The following is a 19,216-nucleotide window of genomic DNA, read 5'->3' as shown; positions in this document are numbered from 1 at the left end:
CGAACACTAGTTTTACCAGAACGAGCGCTCCCGTCTCATAACTTGCTTCTGAGGATGCACTTTTTTTTCCCGCCTTTAAAGTCCACACGCGACCATTTTTTACGACGTTAAAAACGATGTGAAAATTTAGAGCATGTTCTAAATTTTTAATGGCCATTTTTTACGTTGTGAAAAATGCTCTGGAGCCCACACACGATCGTTTTTAATGACATTAAAAAAAATGTATTTTTAACATCCCGAAAAACGGTCGTGTGTACGCGGCATTACTTTGGATAGTTTTTTTTTTTTTGACAGTAAATACCTCATACAACCCACTTCCTGTTTCTTGTCTGGTCATTAGCCTAGGCTTATGACATCATGCACAGCTCTCTCTCAGGAGATTGCAGAGATCAATGAGTATTCGAGAGTGGAGAAATGTGCAGGCAAGCTGTTGTGTGTGTGTGTGCCTCTCTGTGTCTGTGTAAATCCAGGAAGTGAACAGGCAGCAGCTTCATCTGCCCACAGCTAAAATGGTTGCAGCCAGACTCAATGGAGGGAGATTTCTGCAGCATATTTGGCAAGTACAGAATCACAGTATATATAAAATATGCAAAGTGGTTAGAGGGGAAGCTTTAAAATGGCAAAGATGGTTTTATTACAAATTATGTGAGCAGACTGCAGTTGCTCTTTAACCACTTCCGGACCGCCTCCTGCACATTTACGTCGGCAGAATGGCACAGCTGGGCACATGTACGTACAGGTACGTCCTGTACTAGTACCCAGCCGTGGGTCGCGGCGCGCGCCCGTGACCCAGTCCGAATCTCCGGGACCGCGGACCCGATCGCCGCTGATTGGTCCCCGGAGCTGTGGCGGCTGCATCGATCGTGTGATCCTTTTTATAGGGAGACACAATCAATGACGTCACACCTACAGCCACACCCCCCTACAGTTGTAAACACACACTAGGTGAACCGAAACTCCTTCAGCGCCCCCTGTGGTTAACTCCCAAACTGCAACTGTCATTTTCACAATAAACAATGCAATTTAAATGCATTTTTTGCTGTGAAAATGACAATGGTCCCAAAAATGTGTCAAAATTGTCCGAAGTGTCCGCCATAATGTCGCAGTCATGAAAAAAATCGCTATGTATCGGCCTAAACTGAGGAAAAAAAATGTTTTTTTATATATTTTTGGGGGATATTTATTATAGCAAAAAGTAAAAAATATTGCATTTTTTTCAAAATTGTCGCTCTATTTTTGTTTATAGCGCAAAAAAAAAAAAAACGCAGAGGTGATCAAATACCACCAAAAGAAAGCTCTATTTGTGGGAAAAAAAGGACGCCAATTTTGTTTGGGAGCCACGTCGCACGACCGCGCAATTGTCTGTTAAAGCGACGCAGTGCCGAATTGTAAAAACCCCTTGGGTCATTTAGCAGCATATTGGTCCGGTCCTTAAGTGGTTAAGTAACCAGTTACACATTAAATCTTTTCATACTTGCTTTTACAAGGCATCTGTCCACATTTTGGTTAAAGCGGTATTAAACCCAAAAGCAAATATTTTATTATATTGCAGCTAATCAATTCTTAGATGTTATGGCTGCATTAGTTTCCTTTTTTAGGTTTTCTTTTATTTTTTTCATCTGGTGGTCCAGCCTATAGGTCTGTTGTTTTTCAACAGAACAAGCTGTCCTGTAGATGAAGCAGTTGGAGGGTTGAGACGAGCCATCTACCACTGATAGGGGTGCTTACAGATGATCTCCTGATACAGTGATACAGTATATAACTCTTAAAGAGACCATGTCAAGGAGGCTGTTACCTGGTATAATGGAGACTGCCATTGCTTGCCTTCCGGATGTACACCTTTTCTTTTCAGAGGAGTCGGGCAACGTCGGCTTTCCATGTGGGGTGGTAGCCTCAGCTGTGGCAGATAATGTCTATCATGACATGTACCCTGTAAGAGCAGTTTTCAACTGTTGCATCGTTAATGATAGGCGGTGTATGGCCAAGTTAAAGTATATATGACACTTGCCAGCTTCCCCCCCCCCAAAAAAATCTACATTTTTAATTAAGTTTACAACTTAGTGTTGGGCCACATTTATATGTGTTGGGCCACAGGTTGGACACCCTTAAAGTGGATGTAAACCCTCCTATATACCCAGTGAAGTGAAGCCTCAGATGATACACAGGGGTGAAACAAATCTCCCTACATGAGTTTTACATGTATATCTGCTGTCTTCGGCTTGCTATATTCTTCAGAAAGTTCAGATTGTGTTTGGAGATTTTCTCTTCCTGTTCAGCACTGCAGTGAAGCCTGGGCATACAGCCAAGACAGCTGATTGGAGGAAAGGCAAACACCCCCTCTCCTCATAGGTAGAGACTTTCAGAGCTGTATGTTGAATGGTTCAGCACTCTGCTAATCTATTTATAGCATCCTCCCCAACACAAAACTCTGGCTGCTTTTATCTCAGTTGACGGAGAACTTGTCAGGAGTTAACAGGCTGATATCGGAAGAACGGAGCAGCAGAAAGCTATGGGGCATAGTGCTTTGAAGAGAGATAAGAAAACACTGCAGATATATGTGCCCAGCTCAAATTACATGAATCTGTTTACATCCACTTTAATGTATACACTACATGCATAATATACAGAATATGACAAATTTTTGTTTAGCATTCATGCTATCCATTGAACACTCAGTATACCCTTTTTATACAGACGCCTTTCTTTCCAAAGTGTTACCTGAATAAAGCCATGAAAATGAAAACCCTTGAGGTCACCCAAACCCAAAGTCTGCAATTGATTTGTACTACAAAGATCCTTCTGACTCTTCTAAGCCAACCCTAGGTTCCTTCCTATGAGCTCTGCTGATGGATTTACCTAACAAGGAAATAATTTTGTGCTTTGGGCCTGCCTGCTTTTGCTCAGTTGCCTGGTTGTGCCTTATTGTAAATGTGACCCTGAAGATTGAAGATATATGAATTCTGACACTTCCTTTGCACTACTTTATGCACTTTGTTGTTTGATGAACCTGTCGCTTTTATTACAGGGTCCTTGAGAAGCCTCAGTGGCGTGATTTACTTCCTTTCAAGCTGGGAATCTGTTTTTATCTCACGGTCAGATCACTGCCACAGTGCTTCCAGGTAAGTACTACATTTCATTTAAAGGAAAATATTTGCTTTTAACTATTGAGCTCTATTCAGCATCACCTTTTTTTCTTTTTTTTTTTTCTGAAGGTGGCCACACACTTCTAATATTAGATCTTTCCACTTGTATTGCCTAAATATTGTGTCTTTTGACAGACAGCTGCTTTTCATTTTTTTTATTTTATTTTTTTCATTTAAAAAATATAGTTAACCACTTAACGCCCGCCGCACGACTATTTACGTCAGCAAAATGGCACGGACAGGCAGATGGGCGTATATATATACGTCCTTGCCTTTCCGCAGGTCGGGGGTCCGATCGGGACTCCCCCCGCGCGGCGGGCGGATTCCCTCGGGAAGCGCTCCGGGACGACGGCGCGGCTATTCGTTTATAGTCGCGATCGCTCCCCGGAGCTGAAGAACGGGGAGAGCCGTATGTAAACACGGCTTCCCCGTGCTTCACTGTGGCGGCGCATCGATCGTGTCATCCCCTTTATAGGGAGACTCGATCGATGACATCAGACCTATAGCCACACCCCCCTACTGTTGTAAACACACACTAGGTGAAGCCTAACACGTTCAGCGCCCCCTGTGGTTAACTCCCAAACTGCAACTGTCATTTTCACAATAAACAATGCAATTTAAATACATTTTTTGCTGTGAAAATGACAATGGTCCCAAAAATGTGTCAAAATTGTCCGAAGTGTCCGCCATAATGTCGCAGTCACGAAAAAAAACGCTGATCGCCGCCATTGGTAGTAAAAAAATAATAATAATAAAAATGCAATAAAAATATCCCCTATTTTGTAAACGCTATAAATTTTGCGCAAACCAATCGATAAACGCTTATTGCAATTTTTTTTACCAAAAATAGGTAGAGGAATACGTATCGCCAAAAACTTAGGAAAAAATAAAATTTATATATGTTTTTAGGGGATATTTATTACAGCAAAAAGTAAAAAATATTGTTTTTTTTTTCAAAATTGTCGCTCTATTTTTGTTTATAGTGCAAAAAATAAAAACCGCAGAGGTGATCAAATACCGCCTAAAGAAAGCTCTATTTGTGGGGAAAAAAGGATGCCAATTTTGTTTGGGAGCCATGTCGCACGAGCGCGCAATTGTCTGTTAAAGCGACGCAGTGCCGAATTGTAAAAACGCCTTTGGGCATTTAGCAGCATATTGGTCCGGGGCTTAAGTGGTTAAAGTAATACTAAAGGTTCACTTTTAAAAAATAAAATAAATAACAAACATGTCATACTTGCCTCCACTCTGCAGTTTGTTTTGCACAGAGTGGCCCCAATCCTGGTCTTCTGGGGTCCCACGGCGGCTCTCGCGGCTCCTCCCCGCAATAGATAACCCCCTCTGGGAAGCAGTTTGGGGAAAGTGGAGGGGGAACAGGATGGGGTGCTGGGAAAAAAGTGAATGATAACCTTTGGTTCGGGTATAAGGAAAAAGATTGGCCAGGGAGCTACAGATAATAGCAGGAGTAGAAAAGGCATATGAAAGGTCAATTAGACGACTGTCAAAGCTGACTGGGAGGAAGTGGTGGGACCCAAGGCATAATGCCCTGTAGTTTTACCATCCGCTTTTTGTTAATGATCCAATCAAGTCTAGTTTTCCTAGCTGCATACAGGGTTTTGGAGCGCCACCCCTTATGCCGCGTACACACGATCGGAAATTCCAACAAGAAAAATGTTTTTTTCTCGACTGAATTTTGGCTCAAATTTGTGTTGCATACACACGGTCACACAAATGTTGTCTGAAATTCTGACTGTCAAGAACGTGGTGACTTACAACACTACAATGAGCCGACAAAAATGAAGTTCAATGACTCCGAGCATGCATGTTTTTTTGTGCATTGGAATTGCATACAGACGATCGGAATTTCCGACAAGAACTTTTCACACTGGAGAGACTGCAGCGGCTGTTTTAGGGCGCTTTGCAGGCGCTATTTTTTGCGTTATAGCGCCTGCAAAGCACCTCAGTGTGAAAGGGGTCTAAGAAAGTCTAATGATCCACCAATGTCATTTATTAAATACAAATTTTGACTTTCTTATTGGGACCTTTTCACTACGATTATGTCCACATGGCACTATTGGCAGTCCTAGACTTGGCACCTGGCATTCTCCTGACATTCATCATTATTAACTTTTCAAACCTCACAGTGGATTAATATGGGGTAGCTGTTAGCGATAACGGTGCACCTGGCTTTTCTTGGACAGCAATTGCTACAAATCACTTGAACTCTGTCCGCAGCCTTTTGCGCCGGTCTCTAACTGTACTAAGTTTAGGAGCAATTTGCATGGTTTCTTGGGAAGCAGCTGTTGTAGATCTTGCTTTTTTTTAAAAAGCCACTAAACCCTTAAAAAGTTTTATTTTATATATTGTTTTTCATTTAAGGATTTTGTATTAAATATGGAGTTAAAATGAGTAAAAAAAGACTTACCGTATTTATCGGGGTATTGCGCGCTCCGGCGTATAGCACGCACCCCTAATTTTGACCCTAAAATCCTGTAAAAAAAAACATTTTATTACATTTTTCTACTTACGGTTTTGGTGTCTTGCCCGGCGTCCATCGGCGGCCTCGTCCGGTCCGGCGTCCGTCTGCGGCCTCGATGGTGTCCTCCCGGCTTCTCCCGCGCTGTCTTCATGTCGAATCCCCGCTTCCCGCGCTCAGTTTGAAGCCTCCGCCGACGTATACCGAGCGCAGTACACTCGGGTATATTTGGCCAGGCTCGGCTTCTCACGCATAAACGTCACAGAGCGTGACTATGAGCGAAGCCGAGCCTGGCCGAATGTACCCGAGTGTACTGCGCTCGGTATATGTCGGCGCAGGCATTCAAACACGGCGCGGCGCGGGTATCGGCGTATATCGTGCACCCACGATTTTGCCCTGATTTTCAGGGCAAAAAAGTGCGCGATATACGCCGATAAATACGGTATGTTGTTTGAAGCAGTAGCAAATAACATTGGGGGTTATTTACGCAAGGCAAATCCACTTGGCAAACTACACTTCCAAAATAAAATCGCAGATGTGACCACTCCCCTCACAAATTTGCATTGAAATCGCACATGGCAAGCAGAAATCGCAATGGCGCTTCCTAATTTGCTGCGCATAAGTGTGAAGCTGCCCTTAGATGCAAAAATTCACCTGTTATAAGAACTGCATGTGCACGTTATATGATTTTTTTAAACATATGGGGCCAGATTCTCGTAGTTCTTTGTCGGCGTAATGTAACCCATTTACGTTACGCCTCTGCAACTTAGACGGGCAAGTGCTGTATTCTCAAAGCACTTGCTCCGTAAGTTGCGGCGGCGTAGCGTAAATAGGCCGGCGTAAGCCCGCCTAATTCAAATTTGGAACAGGGGGGTGTGTTTTATGTAAATGTTCTGTGACCCGACGTGATTGACGTTTTTCACGAACGGCGCATGCGCCGTCCGTGGAAATCTCCCAGTGTGCATTGCTTCTAATACGCAAGGACGTATTGGTTTTGACGTGAACGTAAATTACGTCCAGCCCCATTCACGGACGAGTTACGCAAACGACGTCAAATTTTTAAATTTTGTCGCGGGAACGACGGCCATACTTAACATTGGTACGCCGCATTTACGCCACCATATAGCAGGGGTAACTTTACGCCGGGAAAAACCTAACGTAAACGGCGTAACTGTACTGCGTCGGCCGGGCGTACGTTCGTGAATTTGCGTATCTAGATGATTTACATATTTCGACGCGTACACGCCCCTAGCGGCCAGCGTAAATATGCAGTTACGATCCGACGGCGTAAGACTTGCGCCTGTCGGATCTAAGGGAAATCTGATTCTAAGAATCGGGCGCATAGATACGACGGCGCAACTCAGAGATACGACGGCGTATCTGGAGATACGCCGTCGTATCTCTTTTGAGAATCTGGGCCATGGATTACAGTGAGATAAAAAGGTATTTGATCCCCTGCTGATTTTGTAACAACAAAGGGGGACAGGACAACTTCACTGCATCAAAGAGACGATGGACGGGCCCATGTACTGTAAAATCTTGGGTGATTACCTTCTTCCCTCAGCCAGGGCTTTGAAAATGGGTCATAGATAGGTATTCCAGCATGACAATGATCCAAAATGCACATTCAAGGAGTGGCTCAAGAAGAAGCACATTTAGGTCCTAGAGTGGCCTAGTCAGTCTCCAAACCTTAATTAAAAGGGGTTGTAAAGGTACAATTTTTTTTTCCTAAATAGCTTCCTTTACCTTAGTGCAGTCCTCCTTCACTTACCTCATCCTTCCATTTTGCTTTTAAATGTCCTTATTTCTTCTGAGAAATCCTCACTTCCTGTTCTTCTGTCTGTAACTACACACAGTAATGTGAGGCTTTCTCCATGGTGTGGAGTGTCAGGCTCGCCCCCTCCCTTGGACTACAGGAGAGTCAGGATGCTCTCTACGTTGCAGATAGAGAAAGGAGCTGTGTGTTAGTGGGCATCCTGACTCTCCTGTAGTCCAAGGGAGGGGGCGAGCACGACACTCCACACCAGGGAGAAAGCCTCGCATTACTGTGTGGAGTTACAGACAGAAGAACATGAAGTGAGGATTTCTCAGAAGAAATAAGGACATTTAAAAGCAAAATGGAATAATGAAGGAGGACTGCACTAAGCTACAAGAATTGTCTGATCTCTGTGATTGCAAACAAGCGTTTTGCCGCCAAATACTAAGTCATGTTTTGCGAAGGAGTCAAATACTTATTTCGCTCATTAAAATGCAAATCAATTTATAACTTTTTTGAAATGTGTTTTTCTGGATATTTTTGTTGTTATTCTGTCTCTCACTGTTAAAATAAACCTACCAATAAAACTATATTGATTGATCATTTCTTTGTCAGTGGGCAAACGTAGAAAACCATCAGAGGATCAAAAAATGTTTTCCCTCACTGTATATTAATTAATTAATTGGGTTAGAATCTCTTTTTGAAGACATTTTAATTAAGACATTTTTTTTATTTAATTTATTTCACAAATGTATTGATTAATTTATTTGACCAATTGATTTTATATCACTTATGAATTATTAGTGAGCACTTCTTACATTATTTATTGATTGATTGAATGTGCAGACAGTTACACACAGCGCAGTTACAATTTATACTACATAAAGTGTATCTATAACAAAAAGATTTCTGGCAGAATTAACAGGTATTTTTTCGCTTTCTTTTCTATTTAATGGTATTTTTAACAGACCAAAAGGGATCAAATAAAACAAGTTCACTCTTTGAGCCCTTTCACATCACTAGCGTAGCAGTGAGGAGACATGTCCGCGGACCGTTTTCATCGGACATGTCTCCTGGGATATTTTGGTCTGATGTGTGTACACACCATCAGACCAAAATCCCCGCGGACAGAGAACGCGGTGACGTGGCGGTGACGCGGCGACGTGCGCAATCCAGGAAGTTCAATGCTTCCACGCATGCGTCGAATCAATTCGACCCATGCGCAGGATTTCGGTCCGCTGGTTAGACGTACTAACCAGCGGACATGTCCGACGGACAGGTTTCCAGCGGACAAGTTTCTAAGCATGCTAAGAAAAACTTTTGTCCGCTGGAAAACGGTCCGATAGGCCGTACACACGACCGAACATGTCCGATGAAACTGGTGCGCGGACCATTTTCATCGGACATGTTCGGTCGTGTGTACGGGGCCTTACAGGTGGTCTCCTCAATTCAAATTATTGTTGAGAACATACCCCAGAATTTGCACCCACAACCTTCATACCTCTAATCACGTCTTGGGCAGTTGACATCTGCCACATTGTATGTCAACATGGTATATGGATGAAAATCTACCTAATCCCCTTTAAAGTCTCAAAATTTAAACTAGCCCAAGCCTAAAATTTTCATTTTTTTTTTATGTAATAAAAGCTGCAGATTCAGAATATTGATAAAGACCTTTGAAACTACAATTAATAGCTGATGGTCCTGCCATAACAGTTCTTGTTCAGGCACTTCTGTTATAGGGTTAGGTCAGATGCCTTGTCCCTGTCCCTCTGTGCTCCTGCATTGTCTCATGGGCTTCTGATGGGGATGACAAGTGGCTATTTTAGCACCCATTACCAGGTATAGTCCGCTGCTGTCACCCACAAGAAACCCGCCTGATAAATACCATACGGCCATCATTAGTGTGCATGTAGACAGAAAGTAGCTGAAGGAGCCTGCAGGAGGTCATCAGCACTAAGAGGCAGCAAAAAATGAAAAACGGGTAAAAACAAGTAGGGATTAAGGATGAGCTCCGGCGTGTTCGCACAGTCCATGTGCAGAGCCCGCCAGAAAGTCGGCGCTGCGCTAATCACAGGCAGGGAGACATTTCCCGATCTCTGCAGCCGAGCATCGGATAAGGTCCCCCTGCCTGTGATTAGTGCAGTGCGGTGCCAACTTCCTGGCGGGCTCTGCACATGGAGTATGCGAACACGCCGGAGCTCATCCTTAGTAGAGATACACCGAAATTTGGCGGGCAGAAATTGTGTTTTCAGCATTTTGCCGATAAAGAAAAGGGTGGCAATTAGGGCACCAAAATTGCACACAAATTTGCCGCAATTTTACTGTGCTTATGGTGTGTTTTTCATAGGTCATGTGACTCAAAAAACGCATTAAAAATGTAACATGGGTGTGTTATTGATTGAATTTAAAGGGATGCATAAAAGATGCCAATAATGGCCGACAATAAATTCATTTAAATTCATGATATTAATTATAAAGTCAAATTATAATACAATTTTATATATATATACCAGTGTGTGTATATATATATATATATATATATATATATATATATATAATTTTATTTAATTTTTTTTAAACCTTTTCGGTTTTTGGCCAACTGTATTTTCAGTTTCGGCACCAAAATTTCCATTCGGTGTACCTCTAAACACAAGTATTTTTTATTTATTTTTTTCAAAAAAAGGACAATTATTTGTTACACAGTGATTTAACAATCAAATTACCATTCATTGATAGTTTACAATTCAGCGTTACCTGTGATTGTAAATGCAGAGCTATGTTCCCAGTCCTTGTTAGAAAGCTAAACAAATCCTCCTGACTGCCTAATTACTGCTAACTGATTTTCAAGGAACTTCTTTTTTTATTACTGATTCCTGTATTATGTTTTATTGGATTGAACAGGATGCCAAACAGTTTTATGCAGAGTACAATGAGAAGAAAATGAAAGAAAAGGAAGAAGCTGAAGCCAAGGCAGAGCTCGAGTCTCAATTAAGTAAGATGAGTCATTTCATGGCTGTCTAGTCCTCTACCCCCATCTGTGCCATTTTCCACATTTTGCTGTTGCATATTTCACAGTAAATTTAGTTATATGGTCTGGCAAGGCTAATTTCTGTGCAGCTTTTATTAAAAACTATAACTTTTACAAGATCTTCAGGATGCATTGGTTATATTGGACGCAAAGTGATATTGTTCAGCTGAAATTCACCACTGAAATAAGATGAATGTGCACCAGGATATGGATGTTGGGGCAGGCTGGTATTTTGCCACAAATTGCTTAAAGTGTTTTGTAAACCTCAGACGTGAAATATGAACAAAGCATATCCCTCTATACTGTGTACTTGTCTCAATTAAGAACACTAAGTAATTTCTGTCTGCTGCCTCGTTCCTCTGCTATCAACATGAGTCACTTCTGTCAAGTTTGCCTGACATCAAGAGAAAAAAGGTGACAGGAGAGGGAGCACCAGCTGACTGACAAACTCAGCTCTGTTCCTGTGTGCTGTGTGAAAGGGAGGGGTGTCCCTTCCCCTCTCCACCCCTCCCTTCCCCACCCCACCCCTCCCCTCCCTTCCCCACCCCACCCCTCCCCTCCCTTCCCCACCCCTCCCTTCCCTACCCCTCCCCTTCCCTCTCTTTCCCTCCCCTCCCTTCTTTCCCCTTCTCTCCTCTTCCCTCTCCTCCCCTCCCCTTCCCTTCCCTCCCCTTCCCTCCCCTCCCCTCCCCTCCCCTCCCTTCCTTCCCTTCCTTTCCTCCCTTCCCTTCCTTTCCTTCCCTTCCCTCCCTTCCCTCCCTTCCCTCCCTTCCCTCCCTTCTCCTCCCTACTCCTCCCCCCTCCCTTCCCTCCCTTCTCCTCCCCCTCCCTTCCCTCCCTTTTCCTCCCCCCTCCCTTCTCCTCTCTCCTCTCCTCCCCTCCCTTCCTTCCCCCCTCCCCTCTCCTCCCCACCCTTCCTCCCTTCCCCTCCTCTCCCCTCTCCTACCCTCCCTTCCTTCCCCTCCCTTTCCCTCCCTTCCTTCCCCTCCCCTCCCTCTCCACTAGTGGCCAATCTGCTGACAGCTTAAAGATTTACAGCTGCTCAGGGGCTCTGAGTTTCCGAAAGCGCCTAAAAAGCAATTCGGAAGCGCCTCAACATAGGCGTTTTTAACCCCTTCTTCGGCCACTAGTGGGAGTTAAAAGTGCCCCACTAGCATTAAAAAAAAATGCTGCTTAACCACTTCCAGACCTTAGGTGTTTTTCAGATTTGGTGTTTGCAAGACTAAAACATTTTTTTCTGCTAGAAAATTACTTAAAACCCCCAAACATTATATATATTTTTTTTTCTAACACCCTAGAGAATAAAATAGTGGTCATTACAATACTTTTTGTCACACCGTATTTGCGCAGCGGTCTTACAAGCGCACTTTTTTTGGAAAAAATTCACTTTTTTGAATTAAAAAATAAGACAACAATAAATTTGGCCCAATTTTTTTATATATTGTGAAAGATAATGTTACGCCGAGTAAAATGATGCCCAACATGTCACGCTTAAAAATTGCGCCCGCTCGTGGCATGGCGTCAAACTTTTACCCTTAAAAATCTCGATAGGCGATGTTTAAAAAATTCTAGAGATTGCATTTTTTGAGCTACAGAGTAGCTCTAGGGCTATAATTATTGCTCTCGCTCTAACAATACCTCACTTGTGTGATTTGAACACCGTTTTCATATGCGGGCGCTACTCGCGTATGCGTTCACTTCTGCGCGTGAGCTTGTCGGGACGGGGCGCTTTAAAAAAAAAATTTTTTTGTTTTCTTATTTATTTTTATTTATTTTATTATTTTTTACACTGAAAAAAAAAAAATGTGATCACTTTTATTCCTATTACAAGGAATGTAAACATCCCTTGTAATAGAAAAAAGCATGACAGGTCCTCTTAAATATGAGATCTGGGGTCAAAAAGACCTCAGATGTCATATTTGGGCTTAAATGCAAAAAATAAAATAAAAATAAAAAATGTCATTTTCAAATGACCAAAAAAAAAAATTTGTCTCTTTAAGAGGCTGGGCGAGACTGACGTTTTGACGTCATTTCCGCCCAGCCGAGCTATGGGGACGGGCGAAGGAGATTTTTCCTTCAGTCTCGTCCCCGCTCACCAGCCGACAGCACCCGATCGCCTCCGCCGCTACCGACGGCTACGGTAAGCGGCGGAGGGCGCGGGAGAGTGGCGGGAGGGGGGGGCCCCTCTCCCGCCACCGATAACGGCGATCTCGCGGTGAATCCGCCACGGAGACCGCCATTATCGGATTCCAGACCGCGCACCCTAAAGAAAGATACCTCGGTTGTGGCAGCAGCTGCTGCCGTTACCGAGATATCAATCTTTAAAAATAGGACGTGCATCGTCGTGCGCAGGTCTGGAAGTGGTTAAACAGCGCTAAAGCGCCACTAAAACTGGTGGTGCTTTAACACTAATGCACGGGCGGTCCCAGTGTGAACAGCAGGATCAACCAGGTTTTTTGCAGAATACATAAAACAAATCCCATAATGACATGGTGAGTATGAACAAAATGTATTGATAGTTTATAATGTGGGTTTAGTGACACTTTAAGTACTCTAATGCCGTGTACACACGATCGGAATTTCTGACAACAGATGTGAGCTTTTGGTCGGATATTCCGACCGTGTGTACGCTTCATCGGACATTTGCTGTCGGAATTTCCGACAACAAATGTTTGAGAGCTGGTTCTCAATTTTTCCTACAACAAAAGTTCTTGTCGGAAATTCTGATCGTGTGTATGCAATTCCGACGCACAAAAATCCTACGTGTGCTCTGAATCAAGCAGAAGAGCCGCACTGAACTTTTTCTTGTATGTGTTGTACGTGACAGCGTTCTTGACGTTTGCAATTTCCGACAATATTTGTGTGACAGTGTGTATGCAACACAAGTTTGAGCCAAAAAAAAATCCACAGTTTTGTTGTCGGAATGTCCGATTGTGTGTACGCGGCATAAGGCCTCTTGAACACTGCTGCCTGAAAACACTTAGGCCCAGATTCACAAAGGACTTACGACGGCGTAACTCCACGTACGCCGTCGTAAGTCCAAATGTGCACCGTCGTATCTATGTGCCTGATTCTTAGAATCAGTTACGCATGAATTTTGCCTAGATACGAGCAGCGTAAGTCTCCTACGTCGTCGTATCTTGGGGTGCATATTTACGATGGCCGCTAGGGGCGCTTCCGTATATTTCCACGTTGAATATGCACATGAGCTAGATACGCCGATTCACGAACATACGTGCGCCCGGCATATCAAGATACGTCGTTTACGTAAGGCGTCTGACCGGCGTAAAGTTACCCCTCATAAAGCAGGGGTAAGTCATGTTGGGTATGGACGTCGGAAACGTCCGAACAGCGTCGTATTTTACATCGTTTGCAAAAGTCGTCCGTGAATGGGGCTGGGCGTAGGTTACGTTCACGTCGACTAAGCATTGAGCGGGTGTAATTTACTTTGAAAATTCAACGTGATACTGAGCATGCGCCGTTCGTTAAGCGCGTCATTTACGTGGGGTCACGAATCATTTACATACAACACGCCCCCTACCAGCCTAGTTGGAATTAGGCGGGCTTACGCCGGCCTATTTACACTACGCCGCCGTAACTTAGAGCTCAAGTTCTTTCTGAATACGGGACCTGCCGCTCTAAGTTACGGCGGCGTAGTGTATCTGAGATGCGCTACGCCCGCCTAAAGATAGGCGCTTCTTTGAGAATCTGGCCCTTAGTTTTCAGGCTTGCAGACTTTTTTTCCTGATCTAAATGCAGCCCGTTGTTTTCAACGTGTCTGTACACACAGGAACGTAAAAACAGGGGTTACATACTGATCAGTAAAAAAAAAAAATACAGAAGTCTGAGTTGCCTGACAGTATTTTTGTGTGTATGCTCAAAAATGCCACACTTTTTTGCTTGTGTGTGTGCATACTCGCAAATATGCGCAAGTTATGTACAGAAAATTCTCCATGTTTTTTTCTGCTAGGAATGTCTGGTGCTCATACAGTAAAACCTTGGGTTGCGAGCATAATTCGTTCCAGAAACATGCTTGTAAATCAAAGCACTTGTATATCAAAGCATTTTTTTTACAGGGTATAAAAGAGAAGAGAGGCACCTCTAAGTACACACGATCATTTTTCGGGTTGTAAAAAATGGCGTTTTTTTTTTTTTTTTTAATGTCATTAAAAACGATCGTGTGTGGGCTTCGGAGCATTTTTAGGGTTCTGAAAAACGGGCAAAAAAAAAATTCGAACATGCTCTAATTTTTAACCACGTTGTCGTTTTTCGGGTTGTAAAAAATGGTCGTGTGTCGGCTTTAACGACGTGAAAAATCCACGCATGCTCAGAAGCAAGTTATGAGACGGGAGCGCTCGTTCTGGTAAAACTACCGTTCGTAATGGAGTAAGCACATTCATCACGCTATAACAGACAGAAAAGCGTGAATCGTCTTTTACTAACACGGAATTAGCTAAAGCAGCCCAAAGGGTGGCATCATCCGCATGGAACTTCCCCTTTATAGTGCCGTCGTACGTCACCGCGCTTTGCTAGAGCATTTTTTTTTCACGATCGTGTGTAGGCAAGGCTGTTTTAATGATCGAGTTGAAAAAAACGTAATTTTTTTCTAGAGCCTGAAAAACGTTGTTTTTTTACAACCCGAAAAATGATCGTGTGTACACGGCATAAGTGTAGCAATAAGTTGCTAATTGTTGTACCTTCATGACATGTAACCATATTGCTACACTTAGAGGCTCCTCTTCTTTGTTATACTCAGTTGTGACATGACACTACTCTTATATCAAGACATCGCTTGTATATCAGGGAAAAATGTATTAAAACGTTTTGCTTGTCTTGCAAAATGCTCTCAAACCAAGTTACTCTCAAACCAAGGTTTTACTGTACATTATTACAGAGTGCAAGACGCCTAAACATTGGATATTTATGTTGCAATTGTTGCACTATTCTTTGAGTAAAGAAGAATGCACTCGGATTATAGTATTTATGTAACCTGCTTTAAATTTCCAGAAGAAAAGAAGCCAAAAGTGAAAAAACCAAAGGCCGAATTTCCTGTCTATTCTGCACCCGAATCCACTTTTGTGGCTCACGTGCCCTCCTATGACCAAGGGGTGAGCATTGAGGAAATCGAAGAACAAGTGGATGACTGGCTGGAAAATCGCACTCAAAAAAAGAAGGTAAGCAAAAGTTTTTCAATATTATAGTTTTAATGATAGTTGAAAAGAAAATGCACGTCCTTTGATTTAGGAAAATAAAAAATAAATCCCCTAAGGCCCCTTTCACACAAAGGGACCAATCAGGTCTGCCTGTTAGTTTTTTAGGTGGACCTGATTGGACACCCCCATGGACCAGTGGGTGTAACCAGACTTGTTCGTTTATGCCCGCCTACCTCCAATCCGATCCGGTCCGCTAAAAAAAAAAAACGAAGGGGGTCCATCCGCCTGCATCTAGCCGAATGGGATCGGAGGGCAGTCGGGTGTAAATGGACAGTGGAGTCGGTTTTACACCCACTTTCTATAGACTAGAGCTTGGCGATTTTCTCCCCAAAAAAATCTGTGATTTAAAAAAAAAAAAAACTTGATTCATGATTCAAATCAAGTTTTTTTTTTTTTTTTTTTTGATGGCGGACTAGGCCGAAGCCACGGCCTCGCCTAAAAACTCCTGCCCGCAGCTCCTCAGGACCGGCGCAGTGTCAGCGCCGGTCCTGATGAAAAAAATAAATAAAAAAAAATCTAAAAAATCGCGCATGCTCAGAAGCAAGTTATGAGACGGGAGCGCTCGTTCTGTAAAACTACCATTCGTAATGGAGTAAGCACATGTTTTAATGATGAAGTTGGAAAAAACGTTGTTTTTTCTAGAGGCTGAAAAACATAGTTTTTTACATGGCGGAAAATTATCGTGTGTACACGGCATAACACTGCTTGCACTTAAACGTACATTTCAAGATGTATAAGGGCCAGTTCACAGTAGGAATTGCACAGGAGCTCGCTGCACTTTCCTGCGCATGTCACATGTGGTTCAAGGCAGTGCGATTTGAGCCCATTTTTTTTTTTTTTGAATGAGCTCAAATCACACCACACCATAAGTAGTGCATGCGCTACTTTTGAAAATGCACTGAAACTAGGATGCATTGATCTTCTGTACCACGCAATCCGGTGCGACCTGCATTTGGGGTGTCATTAACGTAACATTGACACCAGCTGCAGATCGCAACTGCAATGAGTTTTGAATGCGTTGTGGGAAACACAGGTTTTCTGCACCACGTTCTGGTGTGAATGTGGCCTTAAAGTGGATGTAAACCCAAAAAATTGTATTTCTTTTTTTGATGTCACAATGTAGAGAATAAGATTTCCTATCATCTGTGCCCAGTCTTGCCACACAGAGTTAATCCAGCTCTGAGCAATCCTCTTTTATTGTTCAGTGAAAATTAACAGACTTCCAGATAAAAGCCTGTCTAAATAAAAAGTCCTTTCCTCTCTCCTTGCTTTGAGTGACAGGTTATTTACATATCTAGCTTGGACATGTTTATCATAAGTTATGTTATGTTTATCATAATATGAGGTGATCCACAGTTCATTGTATATTACCAGGATGTGTTATGTGGGGGAGGGGTGGATTTCTCACTTTTTATACTGTGGGTCACCTCATATTATGATAAACATAACATAACATTGATAAACATGTCCATGCTAGATATGTAAATAACCTGTCACTCAAAGCATATATATATATAATATAATATTGCAGCAATCGCCAATTTTTTCTCTAGTGTCTCTGCTAAAAATATATACCGTATTTATCGGGGTATTGCGCGCTCAGGCGTATAGCGTGCACCTCTAAATTGGACCCGCAATTCCTGTAAAAAAAAAACATTTTAGTACTTGCAGTTTTGGTGTCTTGTGCGGTGTCCATCGGCGGCCTCGTCGGGTCCGGCGTCCGTCTGCGGCTTCGGTGGTGTCCTCGTCGGGTCCGGCGTCCATCTGCGGTGTCCTCCCCGCTCGATCCCCGCGCTGAGTTTGAACTACTGCGTATACCGAGCACAGTACACTCGTGTATAGTCGGGCAGGCTCGGTTGCTCTCGCGGTCACGTCCTGTGGGCCTTTACGTCCAGGACGTGACTGCGAGAGGAGCCGAGCCTGCCCGACTATACACGAGTGTACTGTGCTCGGTATATGCCGGCGCAGCAGTTCAAACTCGGCGCGGGTATCGGCGTATATGGCGCACCCACGATTTTGCCCTGAATTTCAGGGCAAAAAAGTGCGCGGTATACGGCGATAAATACGGTAATGTCTGGGGGTTCTGAGTAATTTTTTAGCAAAAAAAAATAAGATTTTTACATGTAGGAGAGGAGTGCCAGAATAGGTCCGGTATGGAAGTGGTTATTGTGTAAAATGATGTTACGCCGCGAGAATCGTGATCTTTATTCTCATTTTAGCCAGAATCATGCAGCTCTAGTTAAAGGGAAGTTTTTCTTGAGGTTGTTCATTTCCCGTGTTGTCTATACACCGAATGACCGGCACCCTTAATAAAGCCGCTTCGGCTTGGATTTTCTCCTACGGCATACATACAGCTTGTGACCTTCAGAGTAGCTGTGACCAAATTACACAAAGTAGGGCATGTTTTGTGTTGTTTTCGGAGTTGTGCGGGCAGTTGTGATTTTTGTGTCTGGGTTTTCAGATGCGATGTTTGGTTTTCGCATTTAATAAGGCTAAGAGCTGAAATGTGAGATTGTATTTAGGCATCGCTATCTATCATCAGGACTCGCATTGAACTCCTGCAGTTGCTTGCGTTTGACTTCACAGGATGTAAATATTACAGTCTGTTTCCTGCTCGCCATCCCTTTATGCAGGACTGTCCTATCACATTACTCTGCGTGCGTTTAATCTTCTACCTCCGATGTCTTCCTGTTGCCAAACATTTCTCTCAAGTACTTAAAACATGTAACTGCCGTTTACTGGCTGAAAGGAACTGTAATTGTTTTAGGCAGGTCTCCCTGAATGTATCGGCCATTGCAGATGTCAAATTGCTGTCCTTTGATATCCACATGAGTCCTCCATCAGCTGGGGATCTGCAGCGGTTTTTAAAGTGTCAAACCAAAACTTTGTTTTGTTTTTTTTAGTTTTTGGATAGGAAGACTAGAACCCCCGTCAAGTTTTTATTGCTGTCTACACCGATCAGTCATAACATTATGACCACTGAGGCCGCGTACACACGGTCGATCCATCCGATGAGAATGGTCCGACGGACCGTTTTCATCGGTTCACCGCTGAAGCAGACCGATGGTCTGATGTGCGTACACACCATCAGTTCAAAAACCGACCGGGTCAAAACGCGGTGACGTAAAACACACGACGTGCTGAAAAAAACGAAGTTCAATGCTTCCAAGCATGCGTCGACTTGATTCTGAGCATGCGCGGGTTTTGAACCGATGCTTTTGTGTACTAACCATCGGTTTTGACCTATGGTCAGCCGTCCATCGGTTCAATTTTAAAGCAAGTTCTCTAATTTTTTTCCGAAGGACAACAGACCGATGGGCCGTACACACGGTCGGTTTGGACCGATGAAACTGGACTTCAGGCCGTTTTCATCGGTTTGGACCGACCGTGTGTACACGGCCTGACAGGTAAAATGAATAACATTGATTATCTCATTACAGTGGCATCTGAATGTGGGTGGGATATAATAGGCAGGAAGTGACCATGTTGTCCCTGAAGCCAGTGTTGGGACAAAGTCATCTAGATCCCAGGGCGAGCATGCCAAATTGCACCCTCCCACCGAAAAATTATGAGTATTATGTGTCAGCAAAATTACCCCCC

General features: G+C 43.3%; 1 protein-coding gene across 1 annotated transcript in view; it reads left to right on the top strand.

Annotated features, from left to right (window-relative positions):
* DNAJC1 (DnaJ heat shock protein family (Hsp40) member C1) overlaps positions 1-19,216 on the top strand; it is a 214,785-nt gene that overhangs the window by 121,499 nt on the left and 74,070 nt on the right. The window contains exons 6-8 of the mRNA XM_040352505.1: positions 3,026-3,119; positions 10,277-10,367; positions 15,411-15,577. Coding sequence (XP_040208439.1) covers positions 3,026-3,119; positions 10,277-10,367; positions 15,411-15,577 — 352 coding nt within the window. The remainder of the gene's footprint in view (positions 1-3,025; positions 3,120-10,276; positions 10,368-15,410; positions 15,578-19,216) is intronic.

The sequence above is a fragment of the Rana temporaria genome, chromosome 5 (genome assembly GCF_905171775.1).
Source record: "Rana temporaria chromosome 5, aRanTem1.1, whole genome shotgun sequence".
Lineage (NCBI taxonomy): Eukaryota > Metazoa > Chordata > Amphibia > Anura > Ranidae > Rana > Rana temporaria.
Note: the sequence above shows the minus strand (reverse complement) of the source record. Positions and strands in the feature narration are given on the sequence as shown.